The sequence below is a fragment of the Magallana gigas genome, chromosome 6 (genome assembly GCF_963853765.1).
Source record: "Magallana gigas chromosome 6, xbMagGiga1.1, whole genome shotgun sequence".
NCBI classification, from domain to species: domain Eukaryota; kingdom Metazoa; phylum Mollusca; class Bivalvia; order Ostreida; family Ostreidae; genus Magallana; species Magallana gigas.
The window spans coordinates 7,595,991-7,621,150 of record NC_088858.1 but is presented as its reverse complement, the minus strand read 5'-3'; the positions used below and the strand labels follow the sequence as shown (position 1 = coordinate 7,621,150).

General features: G+C 33.7%; 1 protein-coding gene across 2 annotated transcripts; it reads right to left on the bottom strand.

Moving 5' to 3' along the window:
• Window positions 1-4,397: 4,397 nt before the first annotated feature.
• On the bottom strand, window positions 4,398-17,612 carry LOC105328118 (retinal homeobox protein Rx1). 2 transcript variants are annotated; one of them, XM_020067180.3, is made up of 5 exons: window positions 17,258-17,612; window positions 15,534-15,689; window positions 9,514-9,781; window positions 7,900-8,234; window positions 4,398-5,263 (listed from the first exon to the last, which is right to left on the bottom strand). In XM_020067180.3, the coding sequence occupies exons 3-5, from the start codon at window positions 9,641-9,643 to the stop codon at window positions 4,769-4,771; spliced, it is 960 nt and encodes a 319-aa protein (XP_019922739.3). In that variant the 5' UTR covers window positions 9,644-9,781; window positions 15,534-15,689; window positions 17,258-17,612; the 3' UTR covers window positions 4,398-4,768. The 2 variants fall into 2 exon arrangements, with proteins under 2 accessions (XP_019922739.3, XP_011427188.3); XM_011428886.4 differs by lacking the exon at window positions 15,534-15,689.
• Window positions 17,613-25,160: the final 7,548 nt, after the last annotated feature.

Sequence of the window (25,160 nt, the reverse complement as noted above, 5' to 3'; positions counted from 1 at the left end):
AAAAAAACCTTGATAGGTTTTGTAAACATTCATTCATTATACTTATACACTTACTTACTGCCTATGACACCTTTTGCGTTCAGGGCAGTAACGAGGGATCTCCATGTTAATGTTATTCATTGGCTAGTTTCTGGAGTCGTTAGAATCTGTGATGTCCTCCATATTAGAAAGAATAGAATATTATTCACAAAATATCTTTAAAAGGACGAGTGCACTTACGGACCCTGGTAAAAAGTGAAAAAATGAAGATTTAAATTAAGCATATGTTTTTCCCTAACATCGCCTATTGATATCTACCGGTATTCCGTAAGAATTAACAAGTTTTAGCGCTGAATTTATTGTATATAAAAAGCACGAAGCTTTATAACAAAGTAGGGGTCAGCCGACATTCATGATTTTGTATAGTAAATCGAGGATGGGCATTCATTTCAAAGTCTTTGTTTACTGTCAGCCTAACCGAGTACAAACTTGTGGAAAAGACAAAATACGCATTATACATTTAGAAAACTCCTGTGAAAATAAGAAGTTTGTACTAAATTAGGCTGGTACCTAAAAAATGAAAAACGTATGAAAATTTCAAGGTTTTTTCCTATAGGAAGCGAAAGCTATTACCAGCGTGACCCATGTTTGAACCCACCTATGGAATAAATTATTTCAAACAATCACGTGGGTTCTTTCCAGGTAAACGTTTGCCAAATGTGCTCACTGTAAAACATTGACACGTTTAAATCGCTTTCCATCAACTTTATATGGTCAAGAATATTTGTTTGATCACTATGGTAATATGCAACTTCAAAGATTTATTTGATTTTTTTCAGACGTAAAATACTAGTAATGCATAAAGTTTAATTCAGCAAACGTGCCAATCGATCCACCAACAGAACAATGTTGATTTAAATGTCTCCTCCCTCTGATTTAAATAGACACAATTCAAGTAGGGTCGGTTCGATTTTTCCGGATTTAGATTATTTGTAGGCATTTAAAATCCTTAATTTTTTAATCAGTGTGCTAATTTTGGTAAATAAATTTGGTAAGCGTGCATATAAATCAGAAGTATCCTTAAGTGCTTAACTATTACGAGAAAAAAACAATTTGTTGATATTTTCTACATTAAAACGGCACTGAAAAAGGGCCCATTCTCTATAGCTTAAGTGCATTTGTTCTTTTAAAATTATGAGAAATTTGGACAAATATTATATAAAGAAAGTTTACAGTTGGGATCCATACTGGAAGCCATATCGTTGATATAATAAATTAAGAATCACAAAGGACCTAGAATATTTCCTTGACGTACCCCGCAATTTACATAATAACATGATCTGACATTATATTTTCTTATTGCACATACTGTTTTCTATTTGATAGATATGATTTTAACCATGCAATATTTCTTACACCAAAACCTTTTAGTTTTTTACATAGAATTTCATGATAAACAGTATCTAAAGCCTTTTGAAGACCCAGCATAATTAAATCACCTGTTTAAGAACCATTGTCTTTTATGAAATGAAAATTAGTTTGTAAAACATGTGTCAGTGGAAATGTTGCTTCTATATAACCCGATGGGAAATCAGATAAGATTTATATTGATCTCAAAATTTTACGAGTTATGAATGAACGGCCTTATATTAAACTTATATAAAACAATACTTAAACTGCTAACAGGTCTGTAATTCCACCATTAATTTGACTACCTTTTTATACAGTGAATTGATTCTTGCAACTTTCATATCATCAGGAACAGTTCCAGAAGTAATGGAAGGAGTACTTTTTAATAATAATTGCCCCATCTCTAATAAATCTAGTTGGGAAGTCATCAAAGACTGTACTTTAGGAAGGGTTAAGTCTAAAAAATCTTAACAAACTTATTTAAGAATAAAATTATTTTTCAACACCTCTCTTCTGGTAAAATGTATTAAAGTTTACAGAGTCAGCTTAAAAAATATCTAAACCTTGCGGTAACTTGAATGATACGATACTGTCCTCTTTTCTACGAAATTTCTTTTTTTGTTAGACAGTAATCGTTGTGGTTTTTTTGTAAGATCGTGAACGCACCGCTTAACGTTTGTCAGAAATATAAGAAAAAAACATGACCTAAAAAAGAAACACGGAAAAATGGGGCGGCAATCCCCAACACGGAAATAAGATGACAAGTTGCTGTCCTTTAAATCAAAGTACTGAAAGTACTGGAAAGCGATAAGCCGGGAAGAGATTGTTAAATCATAGACAGTCTCTTCTGCGGTATATTTTAGGGTATATCATTTAATTTAACTTAGTCTCTAGCTCATATCTTATCATACGTAAAAAGTAGTGTGTTTCAACAAGTTTAATTAAAGGATGTTGTCATGGACGCCGATTCAAATGTCACAACAGTATTTCACCGTAGGTCACGTCAAAACGTCAAAACAGGGCTGAAGGAAAATAATTTCCTATTTTTCCTCCGAATTTGGGCCGTTTCCACCTGCGACAAGGGATAATCTTTTATGTAAAAAAGCATGTGTAAGGTGTCTGACTATCCAAGTTTTTTTTATTATGCAAGATCATTTGAATTTTTTTATGCTTGTTTTTTTTTGGAGGAGGATAGATGAAAAGTTCGTGACTGGTCTTGTGCTTTTCAAACACACGTGTAACTTCGACGTAACAAACTCTCACGCCTTGATGGATGCATATCTGTTTTTGCTAAGTTATTCCAATTATTGCTTAACACCTAATACACAACCAAATGCATATAACACCCATTTTTTCCAAAAAAAATTTTAATTGGAAATAAATCATCATCATAAATGTGATATCTTTTGGAGCACCCATATCCGATATATAATAATAATATTCATTAAAAGAATTTATTCCCAATTTTATACTGATAGAACGAATGTATCTGCATGCAGGCTAACTTGAAGATAAGTTTTCCCTACTGCATAGTTATGAGTTCTCCTGAGTACGACTTCTCCAGGGTACGACTTCTCTAGCATCCGCCAGTAGGTGGCGGTATTTCGGAAATGCGAAAATCGAAAGTGGAAGTAGGATCAGAAATCTGGCGACAAAAAAGCGCTGCAGCTATGCTTAGCGCTTTAAAAAGGACTGCAATACGTGGACCATTTGCATGTGTTTCCAACGAAAACGTGAAAGCCTTAAGATTTTCAAAGATTCCACCGATTCAAGCCCCCTGCTTTTAACTACAAAATTTGTACGTTGTATTACGTATATGTATAGCCCTGACTTTTTATCTCGGAATTTAATGGGTTCATACTTCTAAAATAATTATGATCTATATTAATGAACATTGCATGTATAGTATCAGACATTCGGCGAATTCTACTATTTGCGCACACATTTCACAATCTTGTTTACTATGCAGTGACAGCTTTGTGTAAATTATATACAGTCACATAACTATTCAGTCAGCTTAAAAACTTTTAATCGGGATGTACTCTAGCCTCGCCTACTAAAAAAGTAAAATTGAGCTACATATGTATTCGGAAAACAACAAAACGTTGCAAATTATATATATGCTATTTGATGCAAGTTGTAGTATCGGCATAACATTAACTTATTTCATAATACTGACGGTTTATATCATCCCGATCATTTCTTTAAAATAAATAGTTTGTTTCTGTACTGTTTATCGACAACTTTATAATTACAGCGCCTTTACACTTATTAATTATGTGCATATGGCATGGAATCCCGATTCAGATGAAAGTGTGCTAGCCTGGTTCCCTGAGCTACCCATTACGCACAGGAACCAGGCTAGCTCATGCGCAGGCTAAATTTTCCCCATAGCATCCGGTTTAACCTCGCTTATATATTTTCTGCGTGGACCTCAGGGTCCACGCAAATATAATTTGTAAATAATGACAATAAGGAAAGCTTTTAGCTTTTATAACGGAGAATGAAATGCTTACTTAATTTTAATATATTAATAATGATTGTATGGAATTAATAAGCAGTATTTTGAATATGTGGGGTTTGCAAAAATTATCATGACCAGCAAAATAAAAATATCATATATAACTTAAATAATGGTTGCAAAAACTTCACTGACTGCAGAAATGTTATCGGCCAAACAAGAATAGGGATCAAAGCACCCCTCCTTTTGTTTCGTATGACCCGAATATTTTTGTTTTACATACTAATGATATAGTTAAGGGAATTAGCTGCTACGGCCATAGTTGGACACTGTTTCAAAGTTGGTTCTTTTTGTGTAAATAAGTATGTCATATGTATATAACCGAAATTTGTGTTATGAATTGTACTTTATCATCGCTATTATCTGAGTCACCCATTTCTAAGAACGTGTTTAATGAAGACTTAAAAGAATTTAAATCCTTGTTTTTATTTCATTTTCACAAAAACACTACAACAATCCATTGTCAACAATTAACAACACAATTTTAAAGCAATAAATAAGCACTGAAAATGTTTCTCCTAGTACTAAGTACCGACTGAAAAACGATATCTATATACAGGAAAATGACATTTAACACTAAGATATGTATACAAAACAAAATGATAATATTAAAATGTATGTCAATGTTTAAAATTTCGACACGAATGCAGGTTGTATCAATGGTATATCCTCCATACATATTATTTGTGTCTGGGAAAGAAGAACCACTTAATCATAAAAATAAACAAACAAACAACGTTTTATCATAAAAGTACATGACAATACCAGTAACGACTCTTCACCTAGCACCCTGTTTAGCAAAGTCCCGCTTCGTGTAACCCGCAAAATCATACTGATAGTACTCACATAGTTTAAATATTACGACAAAAATGGATGTTTTTCTGAAGAACCTGCACAATGTTCTTTGGCTTTAATTCTTAAATTGTCAATACTGGAGATTCTTAAATCTAGAGATTCTTGATTCAGTGGTAAGCGACCAGGACCGGAAGTAGTGAGTCCGGAAGAAGAAGGTCCATTTCCGCCAAAAAAGAGACCGGGGAACCCGAAAGCATTTGAGCTTACTGGATAGCTTGGAAAGAGGCCACCAAAGGGAAATTTTCCATGAAGTTGATGAGAGGCAAGGTTTCCGACATTTTGTTGGTAAAGTGCTAACATTGGATTCATTCCTGTAAGATGCGAGACACGAAGAGACCAGAGGTGTTCCGGTGTACTGGGGAAATTAACTGCGTGTGGAATGTGTGGAGCAACATCCCCAAGTCCGGAGGCGGAGTCTGACTGAAGGAAATTCGGACTTTCCCTCCCCATGGCCTTCTCTCTTTTTCTCCACTTGGCTCTTCTATTTTGAAACCAAACCTGCAATAAAAAAAAGACAATTTCACGACGTTGCAAAGAGTGAGCCAATAGAACAACCTTCTCTCGGTTTGTTTGTTTGCATCGAATATTGTCTTGAGGCGACACAAGACGAAATGAACAAGAAGAGAAAATCTAATCAATGAAAGTTCTAATATATAATCAGAGCTTGATAAAAAGTTAATTTTGGGCTGATTCGGGGAATCGGATCTTAATTACAGGCTGTTTTAGCTTCGGGAATGACTTGATGGAACCATGGCGTTCAAAAATTAACATCTCAAGAGCGTCTTCATAAAATCGTTTGTTTGTCCTTTATTGTGAAGTGCTTTCAGCAAACACCCCGCAGAAAACCAACGAGAAATAATCAAAAGAAAAAGAGACAATTTTCTTTTAATTTGCTAATTTTCTGCCCGAGCGGCTTTTGAGCACACCAAACTGTAATGGTTACTGTTGAGTATTTGAACGAAAATTAATATCCTGTTTTCTGGTAATTTGGAAATGGATTCTTATAATACATTTAAATGTTGAGAAATGAAAACCTTTTGCAGGACTATGAAACGCCCGTTTAAATTTACACATTAAACACGAACCTTTTTATAGTTAATTAATTATATCATCACTTTTGTCTATACCCTAACATGTTTCGACATATATGGAAATATTGCAATCTTCATGTATGTGCATTAGGTGGCAAAATGATTTATGTTATATTTATCGAATCACATGATAATTTTCAATTATTAAGTACATTTATTCATTGACAATTCATAGTTTTATACCTTATTTAGATGTGCATGTATGTGCAATTTACTACATCACCGTATACCGTCTAAAAGACAGTGTATATCTGGCCAAGATTCGACACTTTTTTCAAACAAATTGAATTAGAAGCTTTGATTTATTTTTAATCCGTCTTCCTTTACTTAAAAATCGTATTTTTATTATAAAATAGTAGTACACTATCGATCTTCTGTAGCATTTAATATGATGCTTTTGTAAACAATTAAACACAAGTACAAATGTGATGGTGATAGACTATTCTAGGTTGGTTTGATTTGATAAATTGAGACTAACTAATTCATGAGGTATGGCGTCCAGAAAACTTCACAGATTATTCGTGTAATCCTATCCTAATTATAACACCAGGCTATGTCCCCCTTGCCTAATTCCTATTGTCACCAACCCTCCCCTTTTCCACAGTATCTATGTTATTCCGAACGGCGGGGGATACTCCGGACACTTTGGAATCAGGTGTGACACGGCTAATTGTAATCTCCTTTTAAAGGTTTTATCCAATCGCGTTTCATTACTTTCACTAAGGAGCCTTCGCTCACAGCAGCCTCTCCCCACGATCTTACATGACGATTTAATCAAACAAATAAACGCTTGAATCAGATAATGAATGACTAGGATTATTCGCATGGACGTGAAGGGCTTAATAAGATCATAATAATAAGGGGACAATGAGCGCCCCTAACGCCTCACATTCTTAGCCAGCATCTTTTGTCTGTTTAGGCTCTCCAGTTGTGGAGAAAATATTTGTCATTTTTCTCCAGTTAACTATTTTAAATGAAAAGAAGCTTGGGATCCCGTCGCTTTTCTTTTCGGGTTAGTCTGTTTTTAGCTGTTTTATGTAGAGCGCACGGGGAGATATTTCTCCAATCCGATCTGATGTTATCCTATTTGGAGGGGTTATCGCCATTTAATGACTAAATCAGATTTCCAAAGAATTAGAAAAACAAATTATAAACTCATGCGGTTAATCTTAAAAAATACTTTCATACTTTGTATAACTTTCAAAACCTGATTTTTTTAAAACATATTGCGGAGCATTATTATTTTATTATCAAGACTGCATAGGATAAGCATTATTTTTTTTATCCCGATCTGCTAAAAGACGAACAGATAATAGGATAAAAAGGAAAAACATTCGCGTCAAAACAGCCTGTATTACAAGATCGAAAGGTAAATATTGATAAAGGCCGTACTGAACCGAACTTTATCTGATTACAGCCCTTATACAGAGCATTATCTGTCACTTAAGAAGGAAAATATTTTTATTTTTGGACAAACACAGACAGGATTTAATTGCCATATGCTTGTGATATTTTGGATGCAAGGGTGACTTCAGCTCGACCTAATTACTTCCGTCGACCAGCGTTACGCTTTTTTTGTTATCTAAGTCCTACTGCCTCTGAAGATAAATGATTGCTGAACGCAAACTAAATTTATATGTCTATTTCATAACCAAAACATATCAACTTTAATAAATTTTTCATTTTCGAATCTGAGGTGAAATCATTAACCAAAATATTTTTAATATTAACGTGTAGGTGTGAAATCTGTTAATTTTGGCGTAGACTGTTAATTTTGGCGTAGACTGTTAATTTCCGCGTAGACTGTTAATTTTGGCGTGGAATGTTGGTTATCACTCATTTACTAGACATTTACCATTTATATAATAAAACCAGCTGTTCGTCAAATGAGTGGTGTGAAATCAATTAATTTTGACGTGGAAAATATTGAAGTCATATTTCGACTAGATGGAATTCTTAAAAAGTTAATTTCAATTATTTCTGTAAATGTTTCCTTGTCAATTACAGTCTCTAATAATGATTAATAAATTTATAGAATCTCACCTGAACTCGAGCCTCGCTGAGATCCAGCCTCATAGCAAGCTCCTCTCGTGTGAAGACATCCGGGTACTGCGTCTTCTCGAAGGCGCGTTCGAGTTGGTGTAGCTGGTAGGTGGTGAAAGTAGTCCGACTTCTCCGGATTTTCCGAGGTTTGGAGGAGAAAGATTCGTCCGAGCCTTCGTCCCCCTTGTCTGAGGAGGTGTTCAGGGAGGATCCGTCCGTACCCTCCAAATATCGCTTCTCCTGACCACAGTCCTCGGGGGTAGGGCAGGGGGAAACTGACGTGTCGCTCTGGTCATCCTCGCGAGGACTCGGAGAAGAGTGAAATCGTGTATTTCCTGCGGAAAAAAAAATAAATTAAAATTTTCAATTGATCTTTACTTGTTTCCAAGGTTATTTTGTGTTTCTAATATTCGTGGCATTTTGTGTTAAAGCGTTGAAGATGTAATGAGAAATTTTAAAAGTGTATTAAATCCGTTAGAAAAGTACCCCTCCAAATAACTTATTTTTTAACTTCTGTTTAAATTTTTGTTGAGGGTGATCCAAATAATATTGACAAAAATACATACACTGCGATTATCGACCTTCAATCTCATTAATTTTATTTTTGTCTCAAGGATTTTGTTATATTATTATTTATTAATTAAAACTCTCTTGAAATACCCAGAAAAAAGCATACAACTGCGAAAAATAATGCAACAATGGAAATAAGTCTAAACCGAGTTGACGTAATTTTAATAATTGTTTAATGGTAGAAGTGGAAAAACAATAGAGAAGGTGTTGATTAGGACAGGTGGGAATTGACACATACAGTGTTAGTCACTCTTGTACTCTTATTCAATGTAACATTTAACTTGTTAAATAAGACATTAGATCTTTCCAGATTTCATTACGTCTAAGATATCATGGTTAAATATCAAAACGGATTTTTTTCTTTTCAAAGAAGAAATAGTTTATTTTCATTGATTTGATATAATGGTGTCACTAGCGTTGCGACTTTTGAAATAATTTAAGGCACAACAGCGGAAAATTAGTACACGATAAGACCAAGAATGGTTTGTGTTAAAACATGCTTTATTCTTTCAAAAATATTCATTTGGCATCAAAGAAAAAATATCATTTTGACTATAAATTAGTTAATCGTTTTTATACCCGGTTTATCTTATATATGTACGAGGTTTGTACAATTTATATTTTTTAAGCAGTTGATTAAATTTAGATTCCTCACTGAGTACTGGTTATCGTACCAATCATTAAAATGTATATTACGCAACATAAATTCTAACTCTAAAAAATTCAACATGTTCTTATTCTCATTCTTAAGCATTTGATTAAAACTTCAGAATCCTACATGTAATAATGTACATTTGTAATTTAATTTTCTTCATAAAGTCAAATATATACAGGAAACAGAAAAATAAAAAAAAAATAAAATCGAGCTATTATCCCATACATAATTCATCTTCTTTTTTTTTTAAAGCTCTACTATAAATCTTTTTAATGTTATCAAAAATTATTTTAAAAACATATATTAAATAATGAATTTTAAAGAAATAAATTATTAAATTGTAGGACAAGGATATGGTGATGGGTAAATAAATATTTTGTATCTCTTACCCTCGGGATTACTTGTGATGGTGGACACCTCAGTATCTTCTTCCTCTATCCCCCTTTTTCGGAGGATGCTGTCCACGCTGAATGACACGGCGGGTTTGCTACAACCGCCATTGCTTGTTGAAAGATCCATACTAAAATCCTTGCGTCCTTCCAAAAATGATCACTTTAATGTTTTCTTTCTTTCTTTTATCTTCAAACAAGAGTCAGTGTTGGCGATCAGTTCGCGGCTCTGTCTACTGCTATGCTTTCTCAATCCACGAACTATATTCTGTAATTATTTAATCATTAATGAAATAATGTAACTTACTATGATTATCTAATACCGATAGAAGTGTGATCTTTTAAAGAACGCGTGATTCTGATTGGTCATTAGATTTCCGAAGTCTCCAGTAGGTGGCCAACTCGAGCTAGCGTGTTTGTTTTCGTTAGGAGTAACCCAAAAGCTTGCAACATTGCTATAATATCATACTTTACAATTCTAAGCAGTGGGCGTGTCTTCCAAGTTTATCAACAAATGAGAGAACGGGTAGGCGCCTCTAGGATAATGGCAGGATTCGCTATATCATTATTAGTTTAACGAGAATCACATTGAGAAGCTTCTATTTCAAAGAAATTTTATTTGCTAATCATCGTTCTGCGCGAGGATGCCTTCTTGTTGAGAAAATAATTATTGACATTTTGAACTCCACAGTTTTACTGACACCAAAGGGACAAAGCTTTGTGTTTGCGCATCTTGCACAGACTAGAACTTGCACTAAAAGTCACCTATCTTTTCTTATTTTATTTTACAACTTTAAAAAAAAATAATTTGCGATGGAATTTCGAATAACTTTATCTAATAATTGAAAATAGAGAAAATAAAAGTAAAGGAAGCGTGCAACATGTAATGATTTTCATCGTCATTTCAAAGATATGCTATTGATTTTCTGAACTATTGAAAGGTGGTGCTAAGCTTTTGTAAACTTTGCATATAGTTGATGAATAATCGCTTAAATAAGCCCAAAAAAAAGTTGACAAGTATTTTTAGCTTCAGAGAAATATGGACAGTAAAACTTAATCCAGTTCCTGTTGTTAATACAATTAACATATAGATAGCAAAAGACAGGTGATTCTATTGTCACTAATTTCTTGATCAGGTATTTGTTATTCCTTGTATGTCAGCCGCAGCTGGAGAGTCAATAACACAGAATCAAAAATTAACACCCCCGGAATTGACCACGGCGCAAATCACACCTCTATATTTACCAAATTGATGGCCAACAAAACCCAAGTGTCAACGGCTAAATGTCAAAATATACCATAAGTTCATACACGAAAAATGTTCCTCAGTTTCAAATAGAGAATCCCCGTGGTGCAAGTTTACCTGGAAATTAACTGCTTATGAAACAATTTTCGTTAATTATTGCTGCATTCAGTCACTTGACCACGTGCGGTTATGGTCATTTGTTTGTAACGGTCGATGTCAAATAAACAAAGAACAGTCGTTAGTGTCATATAAAGCATTAAGTCTGACCAATCGCCTTAAAGGAATCGGATGGAATTGTTTATTAATCATCTTTGATTAATTACAAAGATGTATTAAACAAAGGACTTTGATTATTTCTCTAAACACGAGGAGAGATGTGTGCTTTGCCTCAGAACACTGGATACATGTCACACGATTATAAAACAAAAATTAGTTGATGCACTATAACATTAATATTTCTAAATTTTATGTGAACGCTCTTAAATTGAGTCCCGTTTATAAGTATGTGGAAAACAGACATTTCATTCATACATGTGTAAAAATGTATTAACCTGATAAATGTTTATGGTTAATATTGCATGTATAGGCCTATTGTAGAAACAACTTAATCTAATCAACATTAATCGAACCCAAAAAAATGTAATATCAAGCTAAATCCGAGTTATTGTGAATATCATTTCACTTACATTACATTACTTGATCATAAACGTTTTATATATCGTTCTTAGGATATTGAAAAATTACTAGGAAGAAATGTAACGTAAATCGTAACATCAAATTAGATAAATCAAGTTTACACCATGATCTATAGATTTTCGTTTCTCAAAACGAACTAACAAAATGACTGACCGTTGGGATTTGAATTTATGTTTGTTTTTTGTTTTGTTTTTTTAATTAAGGATCGATATGTCTCATTTTTCTCATTAGAAGGACTATGGCTTAATAAATAGATTACATGCGGTAAAAAAAAACCCTTCAAATTAAACATTAGTGTACACATAAATATTGTAGCATATGAAAAATTATTAGATGCACATGCATATATTCATGTTAGACTACAGGAAAAACATTCACTATCTAGAAGCTGTTAATTAAATCGGGTTCGTCACGTGAATCTATGCGTGCACGATGAATCGGGTACAACCCTTGATTTGTTCTAAATCAATAAAATCTAGATTGTTTTACCAGAATATTTTGCAAATATCTCACATCTTTAATCAGCATAAATGTTTTCTAAAAAGATCTTTCTTGAAAACGATAGAAATTAATTTTAACAATCAACAGTTGTCGTTTTCAACAATAAAAAGTCATTTCAAGAGAGAAAAATGAAATATAATAAATAAGATGTTACCAAAGAGTTTCTAACGATTACTTAACCATACCGGTAAAACAAACTTCAAAATGTTTACATTCTACAGTATCGCAAATACTACAAACTTAAAAAAAATAATATTATATTAAATACGATATGACGAAAACTTAGCAGATTATTATTACATACATGTATATGTTTTACAATATACAATTTTAAGCATTTAAAATTTTTATCCAATATATTAATTTTGCCTGTCAACCATGGAGTTTGTTCTAAGACAGGGACGTAGCATCCGGGGAGGGAGGCAGCCCCCCCCCCCCCCCCCCCACACACACTTTTTCTTGCAGCAAGAATTTTTTAATTTACATTTAAAAAAATTGAATTATCATGGAGTTGCCCCCCCCCCCCCCCTTTTTTTTGGGAGTGTGTAAAAAATTGAAATGAAATAACGAAATTAAGACAGAAAAATGAGTTATAGGTAGACTACCCCCATCCCCCCCGCACGGATTAGGATTTATATGATTTTTGCTTGTCAAGATTTTTATTGATGAGTCCCCCCCCCCCCCCACCTTTCTAAACGACGCTATGTGCCTGTAATAAACTAAACTGAACAGATTAATTCTTCTTCCAAGAAGATTTGGGAGAACTTCAAGAGTTGATAAAGAAAAATTATTTTCTTTTGAACAAATAGTCTATAGTCTTTTGAACGATAGTCTAAAGAATAATACAGTTTAAAATTTGGTTGCCAAAATACATAGACAAATAATTCTTGAAAACATAGAGATAAGAATAAATAAATGTTAAAATGGGAAAACCAGTTCTACATACATGTTTAATATAACAAATATTTTATTATACAAATGACAACATAAAAGGACTGGACATCAGGCAGTGCCTGTGTAAGTCCTCTTCCCAAGGACCAAAGTTACAACAGGTTTTAAATAAAAATTTACATAGATATAGAAATACAATGAAATATATATCAATTAAAATAACACAGTTCGGATATACATGTATGTCTCATAAACATCCGTTTACGCACATCGGTAATTAATGACAAGTTTAAACCGGTCTCTGTATCTGGGATAATGTCACATTTAATTAATTTATTACGTACATACGATTTTGTGAAAAGTATCTGCAGTCTCATTATAAGGAAGGGTGGGGGTGGCGGGTTATTTTGGCTTTTTTATAGGGGTATACCAGCCGTCAACCCATTGGTTCTGACCAATGTTGTCTTTAGTGAGTGTAACCATGTTGTACATATATGTGCCGCATATCTATAGCAGAACGGGAAATTTTTAAGAAAATACACAAATGTTATCTTGATATGGAATTATATGATATAAGTTCGTCGTTGCACATCAGTTAAAGCGTACACAATTCGTCTGTAAAGTTGACTGGGAAAACATACCATGGGTTTATGATCTTGCCAGTAAAGACTACAATCTATGAGGCAGTAATTCTATTAGAGCGAATAGTTGTCCATTAAGAGATGATATTATCGCATGCGAGGCGACGATTTAACGTCAAAAGAACCGGTATCCGTTTTATCCGCTTGCGGAAGTTCCAAGACGTGGTCTGAAATCAACATGGCTGGAACCTAAGACACTGTTGCGTGCATTGGGATTTTATTAAACAATTAATTGGAATCACAAGAGGACCTGAATGGGTTAAACGAAGCAGAAGACATCTAAATGAACTGATTAGTTTTTTGTAAAAGTAAAAGAAAACAATGTTTTCTACATGAAAGAACTTTTCAATTCATATCCAAATTGTTAAATATCCTTCATCAACTAAAGGAGAGAGAGAGAGAGAGAGAGAGAGAGAGAGAGAGAGAGAGAGAGAGAGAGAGAGAGAGAGAGAGAGAGAGAGAGAGCGCACAACAAAAATTCCATATTAAGTTATGAATATATATTTTGTTTACCATAATATATTAAATACACATCGCAAGAACACAAAACACAAAATGATGTTTTGTAATTTTTTTTTTTTTTTTTTTAGAAATTTTGTTTTTCTTCAAAAGCAAAATTCTTTATATAAAACAAACAACTTCAAAACAAACTACGTAGTTTGTACACAGTGCCTCTGTAACAAAATGTCCTTTGTCCTATAGAAAATTAGTGGGATTTCCCTTGTTTGTGTGCCAATTAAATAAATAGATCAGTATACATGTAGAACAGAATTAAGTAGCGCTTTTCACTGTTTGTCTGTCTGTTCTATCTTTGTGTCCATCCATCTGTCTCTCTCATTTGATCTACTTTTAACTCACGTATCAATAACTTGGAATAATGCAGAATCATTTGTCGTACCTCGTATTCTGACATACAATTAAGGAATATATAAACAACTTAAATATCAATTATTAAATACATGTAACTCCGGGGAGCTGGGAAAAACGTATAAATAATGCAATGATCTTTAAACTGAGACGATATTCTTTGTAATTTTCAGTAATCATTATTATTATTATTTATCTGTGTCTATCACATGCTTATTGTTAATACAAAAGTGTAGTTCATTTTAGTAGGAAAAAAAACATTTCAATATCTGAGCTCGAGTGTAAAATGTACAAAGCCCCATTTTTTTTCAACGGCAAGCTGAGAAACATATGAAAACACAACTTTTAAATTGCAGAAAAGTAAAACGTGAAGTGGGACTAAACTTAAGAAAACTTGATACTTACATTGTGTGTGTTTGTTAAAGAAAATTTTACAATAGAAACATAAATGTTTATTAGTTCTCATGAAATAAGGAAAACGCTATGTAGATTCAGAATAAGTGCACACGACTTACGAGTTGAAAGAAATAGATATGAACTTGTTAAAAATAATACTAGTCAAACCCAAATTATGTAGAAGATAAATGTCCCTTTCTTACTGATTGTCCTTTATATAAAGAAAAAAAAATCATGTTTTCATCATATCTCAATACTTAACAAAATAATTATGTTATTGACAAAGTATGACAAATTTATCTGGCTAATTTCCAATGAGGACAGAACAATAATTACTAAGTTCATTTAATTTCTAATTAATGCCTTCGTCGGAGAAAATTGAAGGTGAAGCGTCAATAAACAATGTAGCTTTTAATATACAAGTTTTCTTCCATCTTTCCAAAAGTCGGGAGGATGTAATTATTCTGCGTTTGATTAATGAATAATAAAGCAAAACATACCGAACAACAAACATTTCAATACAATTTCTAAGTAATAAAACACAGCCCCCTTATATAGCCTCTGTAAAGAATCAAGTAATGTGTTTGCTTTAGACAAGACATCTTAAGGATTGATGTATTCTGGACGAGAAATTATTAGCTGATTTTTTTCTGCTTCCATTTGATATGATTACCCCTAATGGATGTTCAAGAGACTCACAATTAGACGCTCGTTAGATTGGGGTTTACAGCAAATTTACCACTCTTAACATTAATCCATTGAAAATTAAACCTCTAATATACCTTGCTGTAATTTCCTTTTCGTTCTTGTGTTTCTTTATGAACGCTAATCACAAATAAATTTCCGCAGCTAAACGACCGCCTGGCATCTTCACGCCATCGCTTTGTCGACGGGCATGTAACAGAACTCATTCCCGTAACCTGCATCGGGAACCATTTCTGGAGCATGCGAAAAGAAATAATGTTTTATTTGAGATGACTGCGACTTGTCAAATAAAAAGCTTCATTGATTCATCTGCTATCTCATTAGCAATCGTTAACGTTGGGATAATTAAAAGTTAATGAAAAGTAAAAATGTCTCATTTTATTTTATTGCTTCATTTCTCGCGAGCGGAAGATTCAGAAATCCGCCAGCTGCCGGAACCGGAATACTGACTCCTAAAAACTAAATCTTCTTTTCTACTTATCTTTGAATAATACAATCAGTTTCTTATTCATGTCAGTGTTTAATTTAGGAAAAAGTCATTAGCACATTTGAATTTTGCTGGAGAAGGGAATCCTTCCCCTTTTGCTGCTATAACAAAAGTTCAGGGAACATCAAACAAGAAGGTTTTATTTATAGAAAGCATATTTTTACCACTTTGTTATAACAGTATCAGGGACCTCAGACCACGATTACGGACAAGTGGAGCTATGATGCAATACATAATAGACTAATAATGATAGCACGCTTTGAATGGAAGTGATAATGACTTTGGTCCCCTTTTTGATAGAGACTTCGCACCCGTCTCCGACATTTGCAATGTCAATCACATCCAGCCCGTTATTGTTCAATTATAATGCAATTGATACCGAGTGAATCCGCAAAGAATAGACGGACCCTCTAGTAATGGATGCTATTGGACAAAACAGCCCCTGTGCCTTTTTTTAAGCTGTAGAACGCGAGTGAAGACGGAGGGACCGAAATCAATTAGTCCATGTACTGGTCTCTAATTGCTTAATTCTCAAAACAATTTTCCACAGTGTAGTTATATGACAAGTAAGGTAATTGGAGGAATTATCACAAGGGGTTGCAATCTATTAATGTGATAATTTAGCCCGATACAAACGAATGCTTATAAAACGTCCCCAACTGGCTGCGTAATTGATTATATTATGTACAAAATTATCAATTAACATCTTGTCTGCTTTGGACAGTTCCAGAAGAAACATGGGTCGAACATGGCGGGCGACGGTTGATTGTGTACGGGTGTCCGTGACAGATAAAAGAGGCCTCAGACAAAGGCAATTGTAGTCTTCCAAAATTCCATTTATCTAATCTTGTAATAGCTTTTTTTTTCAACACTCCTTCCCAATTTGTAATTAATACATAAGACTATGGGAGAATACAAAGTTTAAACTACACAAATATCCAAACAATTTTTTGTTTCAATATTCTTGAATATTATACATGAACGCATTAAAAATATTAGCAATCATGTTTCTACTTTTATTTTATTTTGATAACGAATAATCAAAATGCTTTCCACTAATTCATTTAAAAAGTTGTACTTATAATGCCTTGTATAGAAAAAAGAGCTGTATGTATTATCAGGCACAATGGATATTTCTAACAAAACATGTTGACAGCTTTCAGTCGAAACGAGAAAATTATGCCCAAATAGAAAGAAACACTAACATTTATGAGTTACAAATATTATGACAGACTCTTAAAAAAATCCAAATCTCCTCGAACAATCATTCAATATTATCACAATGAAACTAAAAGACCTGTAACAATTACTTACCAATGAAGTGAAAATCTGATGAAAAAAACGGTTAACACCGCTTATTGCAAGCTCTAGATATGTGGCCCGCAATCGTTTTTAGAAAGGGTGTCAAAATCTCAAGTAATCTAAGCAAACAAACACGAGTTTTCATTTGTAATTGCTAAGTATGAAAGTCTAACGTCCATATTTAATTTCAAGCACCCTCGAAAATTTCCTTCTATTATCATTAACTTCGTTTGGCCTGTTTAAAATGTCCGAGGAGCGAATGCCGTCTTTTCATAGTGAGTCTCCTTGTATTTATCTTAGAACTTCTCCAAGTTAAATGACAGCTAAATATTGTGATTTTCAACAAGCGCAACTCCTGATTCTGTTTCAGTTCTCTTTAATGAACAAATATTGCCGGATCCCGTGAACGAGCATTTACTTTAATAAGATTTCAATTAGCTACACCTTCGAGTGCTTTTGTGTTTTAATTCGCCTGTAATTATCCGTTATATCACAGGCTTTTCCTATGAAATATACTACACTGGAATTGAAAAGTCAGAAGTGTAATACATTAAGTCACTACTTACAGAGCTTATCCGCATTAGATGTGTTGACTTTCATCGGTTATGTATATTTCTCTTAATTATGTATTGTCTACCGCATCTAAGCTTATTAAACATAACATGCTTACTTTGATATATGTTGTAATTTGAAGCTTATGTTCCCTAGTCGGTAAAGAATTAGTTCGCTATCATTGACTGTGTCTACTCATGGTATTGCCATGGGTTTCAGAGGTAGTGTAGGAATTAATTATTTTTCAAAACAAACTAATTTCAAATTATACTGAAAGTCTGTGAAAAAACAGGATGCATTTATTAGCAGATAGAAAAGCTGACCAATGGCAAAATCTGTCATCAGACAAATATATGATAGATGTTTTTGTCTAATACCATCTTTTTTCATCTCGGGTGTCTCCAACATCAGAAAATGTTCAGTCTTTTACAAGTTCCCATTATGTAATTTTCTGAACACACATACCTTTCTTCAAAGAAGAGTTGAAATTGATAAAAGACAAAACAAGAGGCCATTGGGCCACAGCGCTCTCCTGAGCAAAAATAGCTAACAAAAGCTGTAGACCGTCTTTAGAGTATCAAAAACAAAACATTTAGACACCTTAGTAGAGTATATTTTGATGTTCAAACTTTTTAATTTTTTTCTCCAACATTTTTTAAAGTTCAGTATTGAGTTCCTTTTGTTGTTCTAGTTTGTGAGTTGAATATTTTCAAAGATTTTTTTTCTTCTATTTATTCCAATGTAAAAATCCAACCCCTTCCATTGAGGCCCTACCTTACCCCTAGGGATCGTGATTTGTACAAACTTGAATCTGCAATTCCCGAGGATGCTTCCACTCAAGGTTGAGCTTTTCTGACCAAAATGTTTTTGAGAAGAATATCTAAAAGATTTTACACTATTTATTCATCCTCAGTGTGGCCCCACCATACCCCTGGGATCATGATTTGTACAAACTTGAATCTACACTATCTGAGGATGCTTTCAAGTTACAAGTTACAAGTTTTAGATTTTTTTTAAAGAAATTTTAAAAAAGTTTTTCTGTATATTCCTTTTTAAAAAATGCGACCCCATTGTGGCCCCCTTCCACCGGGGATCATGATTTGTACAAAATTGAATCTTCACTAATTAAGGATGCTTCCACACGAGTTTCAGCTTTTCTGGCCAAATGGTTTTTGAGAAGATTTTTGAAAAAATACCAAGAAATTTTCAATAATCTAAAATCATATCCCTTAAACTTGAAGAATTCCATTCGCATAATAAGTAAATGCTTTGTGCCAAGTTTGGTTGAATTTTGAAGAAGATAAAAAGGTGAAAAATTTACAACGTCAAAGATAACGACAGCAACGACAGATGACGGGCAAATTTTGATCAGAATTGCTCACTTGATCCTTCAGTTTAGGTGAGCTAAAATTTTAAAGTACCAGGACAATAATCTTGAACAATTGAATTAAATATGATAATCAGAAAAGTTGAAAAAATACTAAGAAATTTTCAATAATCTAAATTCATATCCCTTTTTAAGGAGGACGTAGCCCTTTATTTTTTACAAACTTAAAAGAAACTTGAAGAATTCCCTTCACATAATAAATAAATGCTTTGTGCCAAGTTTGGTTGAATTTTGAAAAAGATGAAAAGGTGAAAAATTTACAACGTCAAAGATAACAACATCAACGACAGATGACGGGCAAATTGTGATCAGAAATGCTCACTTGATCCTTCAGTTTAGGTGAGCTAAAATTTTAAAGTACCAGGACAATAATCTTGAATATTTGAATTAAATAAGATAATCAGAAAAGTTGAAAAAATACTAAGAAATTTTCAATAATCTAAAATCATATCCCTTTTAAGGAGGACGTAGCCCTTTATTTTTTACAAACTTAAAAGAAACTTGAAGAATTCCCTTCACATAATAAATAAATACTTTGTGCCAAGTTTGGTTGAATTTTGAAGAAGATGAAAAGGTGAAAAATTTACAACGTCGAAGATAACAACATCAACGACAGATGACGGGCAAATTTTGATCAGAAATGCTCACTTGATCCTTCAGTTTAGGTGAGCTAAAATTTTAAAGTACCAGGGCAATAATCTTGAATAATTAAATTAAATAAGATAATCAGAAAAGTTCCGAATTGAAATAAAAAAAACAACAAAAACTAAATTTTTCACTGAAAATCATCGTAAGAATTTTTTCTTTCTTGTCGATTTCTCTGAGCAAAAAGGAGGACCATCTTGAACTCTTGTTTTTCCTGAACTCTTGATTTCAACCGTTTTTCACCGATAGGCATAGGCATGTGTATTACAAAGAAAACCACCAAACGGTGCCAGAAATAGAATCAGAGAACAAAATATCACGATATTATGATATTATATTATCATGATATTATCTAACAGGAAAAAAGCATAATGGTTTTCAGATGAAAAAGGTAGAGTCGATGGAAATTAATTGAAGATGCATATTAATATCTAAAAAATAATAATTAATTTACTAATATGCTCAAAATTTTTAAAGTAAACATTGTAATTTTCAACAACTCGCCAAAGTTACAAAAAAAAAGGAATGCAAAGGAACAAAGTCAAATACAACAAAGTGAGAATCGTGATTAGGGCACTGCCACACTACAAAAATAAAACTATATATTATCTTATATATTTCAGATTAATAACAAAACCTACCAAAAAAAAAACAACAAAAAACCCCCCAAAACCCCCCAAAAAACAAAAAACACCACCACCCCCAGAAAAAAACCAAAACCAAAAAAGAAAAAAAGATCCGCTAAGGCGCAGCGTAGATGTAGGATACTCCCTCTTCGCGTGGAGAGTCAGACTAAACGTTTTCGCGTGAACTATTAGATATAATCTACACTTTTTTTTTAACTTAGACGAAATCAAAACTAAACATTTTTTCCAAATGTCCGTTATAAAACGACCTAAGGAACTCTCTTTTAGGTACCGGTACCACTTTAGCACTGCAAATTGAAATGACACTGGGCTACTACCGGTATGTAACTTCCCCGACGATGTCTGAAGCTTTCAGACAAAGACAAAACAAACATTCACGCTGGCCTTAATGTATCTGTTATATCTAATCGTTGTTACATGCGACAGACACGATGTGACATACATTTTAAATATATTCTGTATATGTACGTTGATACACATATCAGTTTAATTAATGATTGACCTACTTACAACATTTCTGACCTTGCTATAATACTAGCAGCAATATCAGTCACTAAATTCAATCACAAGTGTTTTTAAATAGACTGCACTATTTACAAAATCAGTCCCCTCTCTCCCAAATAGAGATTTGGAAATTTCATCGACACCACTTCTGTATTAATTCATGTACATGAATATGTTTTTTCCTACAAGTACTTCTACGCTATTCATTAAATTATCCTACCATCTGAATCTTTGTCTTTTTTAGGTTGCTAGAAAGCCAATAGAAAACACACCAGTAAGAATGATTATCTGGATTCTAATAGTCTTATTCCAGCTGTCAGATAGAGCTCACTAATATTACAGACTCCCAGATAAAACTCCGGTTCAGCCCTAATCAACTGTCTCACAGTTCGGTCCAGCCCTAGTTAACTGTGCCACAGTCCGGTCCAGGTCAACTATCACCCAATGTGCAACAACAGCAGTGGCCGGTTGATGTTTACACATTCATCCAGGATGGTGTGCAGTCCTAGAAGACATCCTCCGTTGTCATTTATATAAAAATGATGTGGAAAATCCTCTCTGCTCTTCTGTTAATTTCCTACCATCAGATTCTCATTGTTGTATATATCCCCCCAACCACTGAGGACAATTCTTGCCTTTATATGGCACAAGCCGGTCAAGAGGATAAGTCTTTGCAGGTTGATTCATAGACCTCTTAACAGTATACGTAAAGCCATCTGGTTTTTTGTTACTACATACCAGGCTTGGGGTAATGCTAAATGTAATGGTAATGCATTGCAATGCATTACATTTTTTCAAAGTAATGCTAGTAATGTGTAATACCACAAATTTAGCATTAGAAGTAATGGTAATGTAATGCATTACTTTCCAAAATCTAGTGTAATGCAGGCATTACATGGCATTACTTTGCATTACTATGCTTTTCTATGCAAGTTCATTTCTAAAACTGTGATGAATTGGATAATTGAAATTGTATTTGATTAAAAATTGTTTTAAAGAAGAAAAATAATTATTGAGATAAAGGTAGTTTAGTTGTATGATTTAAAAAAATCCATTCTTAAATGTTCAATATACATTGTAACTAGCTATATCATCACAATTTCAAAACATTTTAAGAGTGTTGTTATTTTAAAAGAATTTTATATCATTTGAAAAATTTACTCCAATTAGTTGGGCATTCAATGAATTCTTTACTGTTAAGAATGTGTTAACAACACACAATGCCCCCCAGGATAATCTTCATGTATGTATCAAAACAATCCATTGTTTTAAGAGGTGCTAAACACCCTGATCCCCACCCTTCTCTTAACTGTAGAATAGAGAACAGACATACACCCTTTAAAGCAAAAACGAATGCACTGTCCAGTCATGATCTCTGAAAGGCTAAAAATTATTTCCAGTAATGAGTATTATAACCTATTTGAAAATAATTTTACTCTCTCTCTCTCTCTGTTGTAGTGTTGTATATATTAAATAGTTTGTACTGAAAGAAAATACAAAATTCATGTATTTTTTTTTATTATTGCCTGAACACTCATATCTTTATATATTTTCAAATCCGACAGGATGCAGTTATAAGATGAAACCTTTGAAACTTTGCTGATCATAAAATGCAACAGCAATCTTGTATAAGTCATTAAATTTGAACCTGATAGTGAACATGAACCTGTAAATATGTTTATTAATACACGTAAGAATGATTTATATATGAAACATTTGCAAAAACTTTTTATTTAGCTTTTAAATTACTTTAAACTTTTTAAAACTTATTGTTGACTTTTCACAAAGTAATGGTAATGCATTACTTTACTCATGTAATGGTATTGTAATGCATTACTTCAAGAAATTTAAGTAATGGCAATGGTTATTTAATGCCCAAATTCATGAAGTAATGGTAATGTAATGCATTACTTTACAATGTAATTCACCCCAAGCCTGCTACATACGGTCCTTTTCATTTCGAGGTCAACTAATACAGGTACAATTTTTCCCGGACCCGTCATGCAACCATACAGGCTGTCCAACTACTATAGAGCGCTTCGTGACTCTTAAATCACAATATTCCTTTTTGTTACAAAGATTTTTTTGGAAATGTTTCCGGGCAAATTCTTGAGCTTTACATACCGGTTAGTTTTTTTTTTGTAAATCTGCAACATATTCTTCAATCACTTTCAACATCTGCTCTTTCTCGCGGATGAGGTAGAACTACTTCCATAGGCATTGCTGTTTTCCGACCCAAGACCATTAGGTTAGGAGCATTGCCAATACTGGCATGTAAAGATGTTCTATAAGCCATACAACTTGTGGAAGATATTTGTCCCATTTTCTTTGCTGTTATTCACAATAAGCTGTAAGCATGCAAGTTAAACCTCTCTACACCTGCTATTGTGGGTGTTGACTGGTTGTTCGGTTAATACTTTCAGGATGCTAAAAAGATCTTTGAATAGTTTTGCCTCAAATGAGCGACATTGGTTCGAATGAACATGTAGTAGAGTGCCGAAACAACAAATAAATTTATTTACAAAAACGGTGGCAATTGTTTCCGATTCTTGGTTTGGTTTTGCAAAGGTCTTTTTCTACTTAGTAAGGTAATCGCAGACTACAGGTATCAGTTGCCTCTGTTAGTTGTAGGTAGTGTCTCGCAATATCAACGGCTTCTCGCTCCATATGCTCTCCAACACAATACATATTATAAGGAACTCTTTTTGCTCTTTGTAGAGGTTTTCAGTCAGCTCATTTATCACATGACCTACAGTACTCGATTGTCAATTTCATTGCTGGCCAATAGAAAGATTGTTGAATTCTTTAAAACCATTCTGTCTGCTTCTAATTGGCAAGCTGATGGGATATCATGAAAGTTCTTCAGGACAGTCGGTTGAAGTGATTTTGGAATTACAAGTTGTATATGTCCTGTTTTTAGCATAAAAACAGGACATATAAATCTTGTTAGCTCATTTTTTTAGCATAAAAGTTTCTGTAAAGCATTCCATTCTTTATTTGTAATCGATCCCATTGTCTCCACAATGTTTTTAAACTTGATGTGCCAGGAGACACCCTGTCCCAAAAAGGTCTATTTTCTCTGTCGTCTAAAATGGTTAGAAGCAATGCTATATCTGGATCATCAATTGTACTTGTCTTATTTGATCTGGTTGCCAACCATCTAAAATGTAACCATTGGGAGTACACGAGTCTTGTTTGTCATTTACCCTGGTGCAACTCTAACTATATTATCTGATGTCTCGTCATAATCTTCTTCATTGCTGCGACTTTTATTACCCTTTTCCTATCTATGAACTACAGTATGGTAATATTGTATGTGTCGAATTCATCTAACCATCTAGCTGTTTGTCCTGTTGGTTTCTTAAGGTTTCTAATACATGATACAGCAGCATTGTCTGCTCCTTGAAGTAGTAATCCCTGTCCATTCACAATAGGGATAAAATGCTCATGAAGCTTGATAACTTGAATAGCCAGCTCCTTCCTTGTGACACAGTACGATTCCTCATGTTTGTTCATTAATTTGCTAATATATGCAATTACAAGCTCCTTCTCATCTTGAACTTCTAAGAGTACTGCACCAACTGATTTGTGACTAGCAGCTGTGTCTAGAATGAATGGCAAACCTTGCAATGAATATGTTAAGATGATGAGTTGATGTAAGAGCTTCCTTTAGAACTTCAGATGCTGCATCAGCTTTCTCACTAAACGCAAATTTGATATTTTTAGAGCCAATGATTTCTGTGCGTCTATGTGCACATTACTGCATGCTTTCGGTGATAATTGCCGTATATCGTTACCCACTTCAGCTAAAGTCTCCTCAAGCATGCGCCTACGCATCTCAAATTTTGGAGGCCATCTGTTTTTTGTGTTTAGAACATCCAAATCGTTGGTCCATGCGTTGTGTTACGAATGTGCGTCTCTCTTCCGGGATTAAGCTCATGTAATACGCACAAGCCTGCTCCCCTAAGCTTGTCGCTAAGAAAAGAAGTATTCTTCTATCATCTCATTGACCTAATTCAGAACAGTCCTGAAAACCTTTCCTTCCCAAAATATGGTTCGGGTTTTATTAATACGAATTGAGCCTGCGTGTGTTCGTTGTACATAACATATGGAAATCGACGGTTCCCTCGTTGTCTACATGCATGTCCGATTTCATCGTCATGTCTCCTTAAATTGTCAT

Bases quoted from the DNA above. Each gene is read 5' to 3' on its own strand.
- LOC105328118 (XM_020067180.3), bottom strand. From the start codon at position 9,643: ATGGATCTTTCAACAAGCAATGGCGGTTGTAGCAAACCCGCCGTGTCA. The intron at 8,235-9,513 runs GTAAGAGATACA...TTTTTTCCGCAG, and splicing joins CATCACAAGTAATCCCGAGG to GAAATACACGATTTCACTCT. The intron at 5,264-7,899 runs GTGAGATTCTAT...TTTTTATTGCAG, and splicing joins TCAGCGAGGCTCGAGTTCAG to GTTTGGTTTCAAAATAGAAG.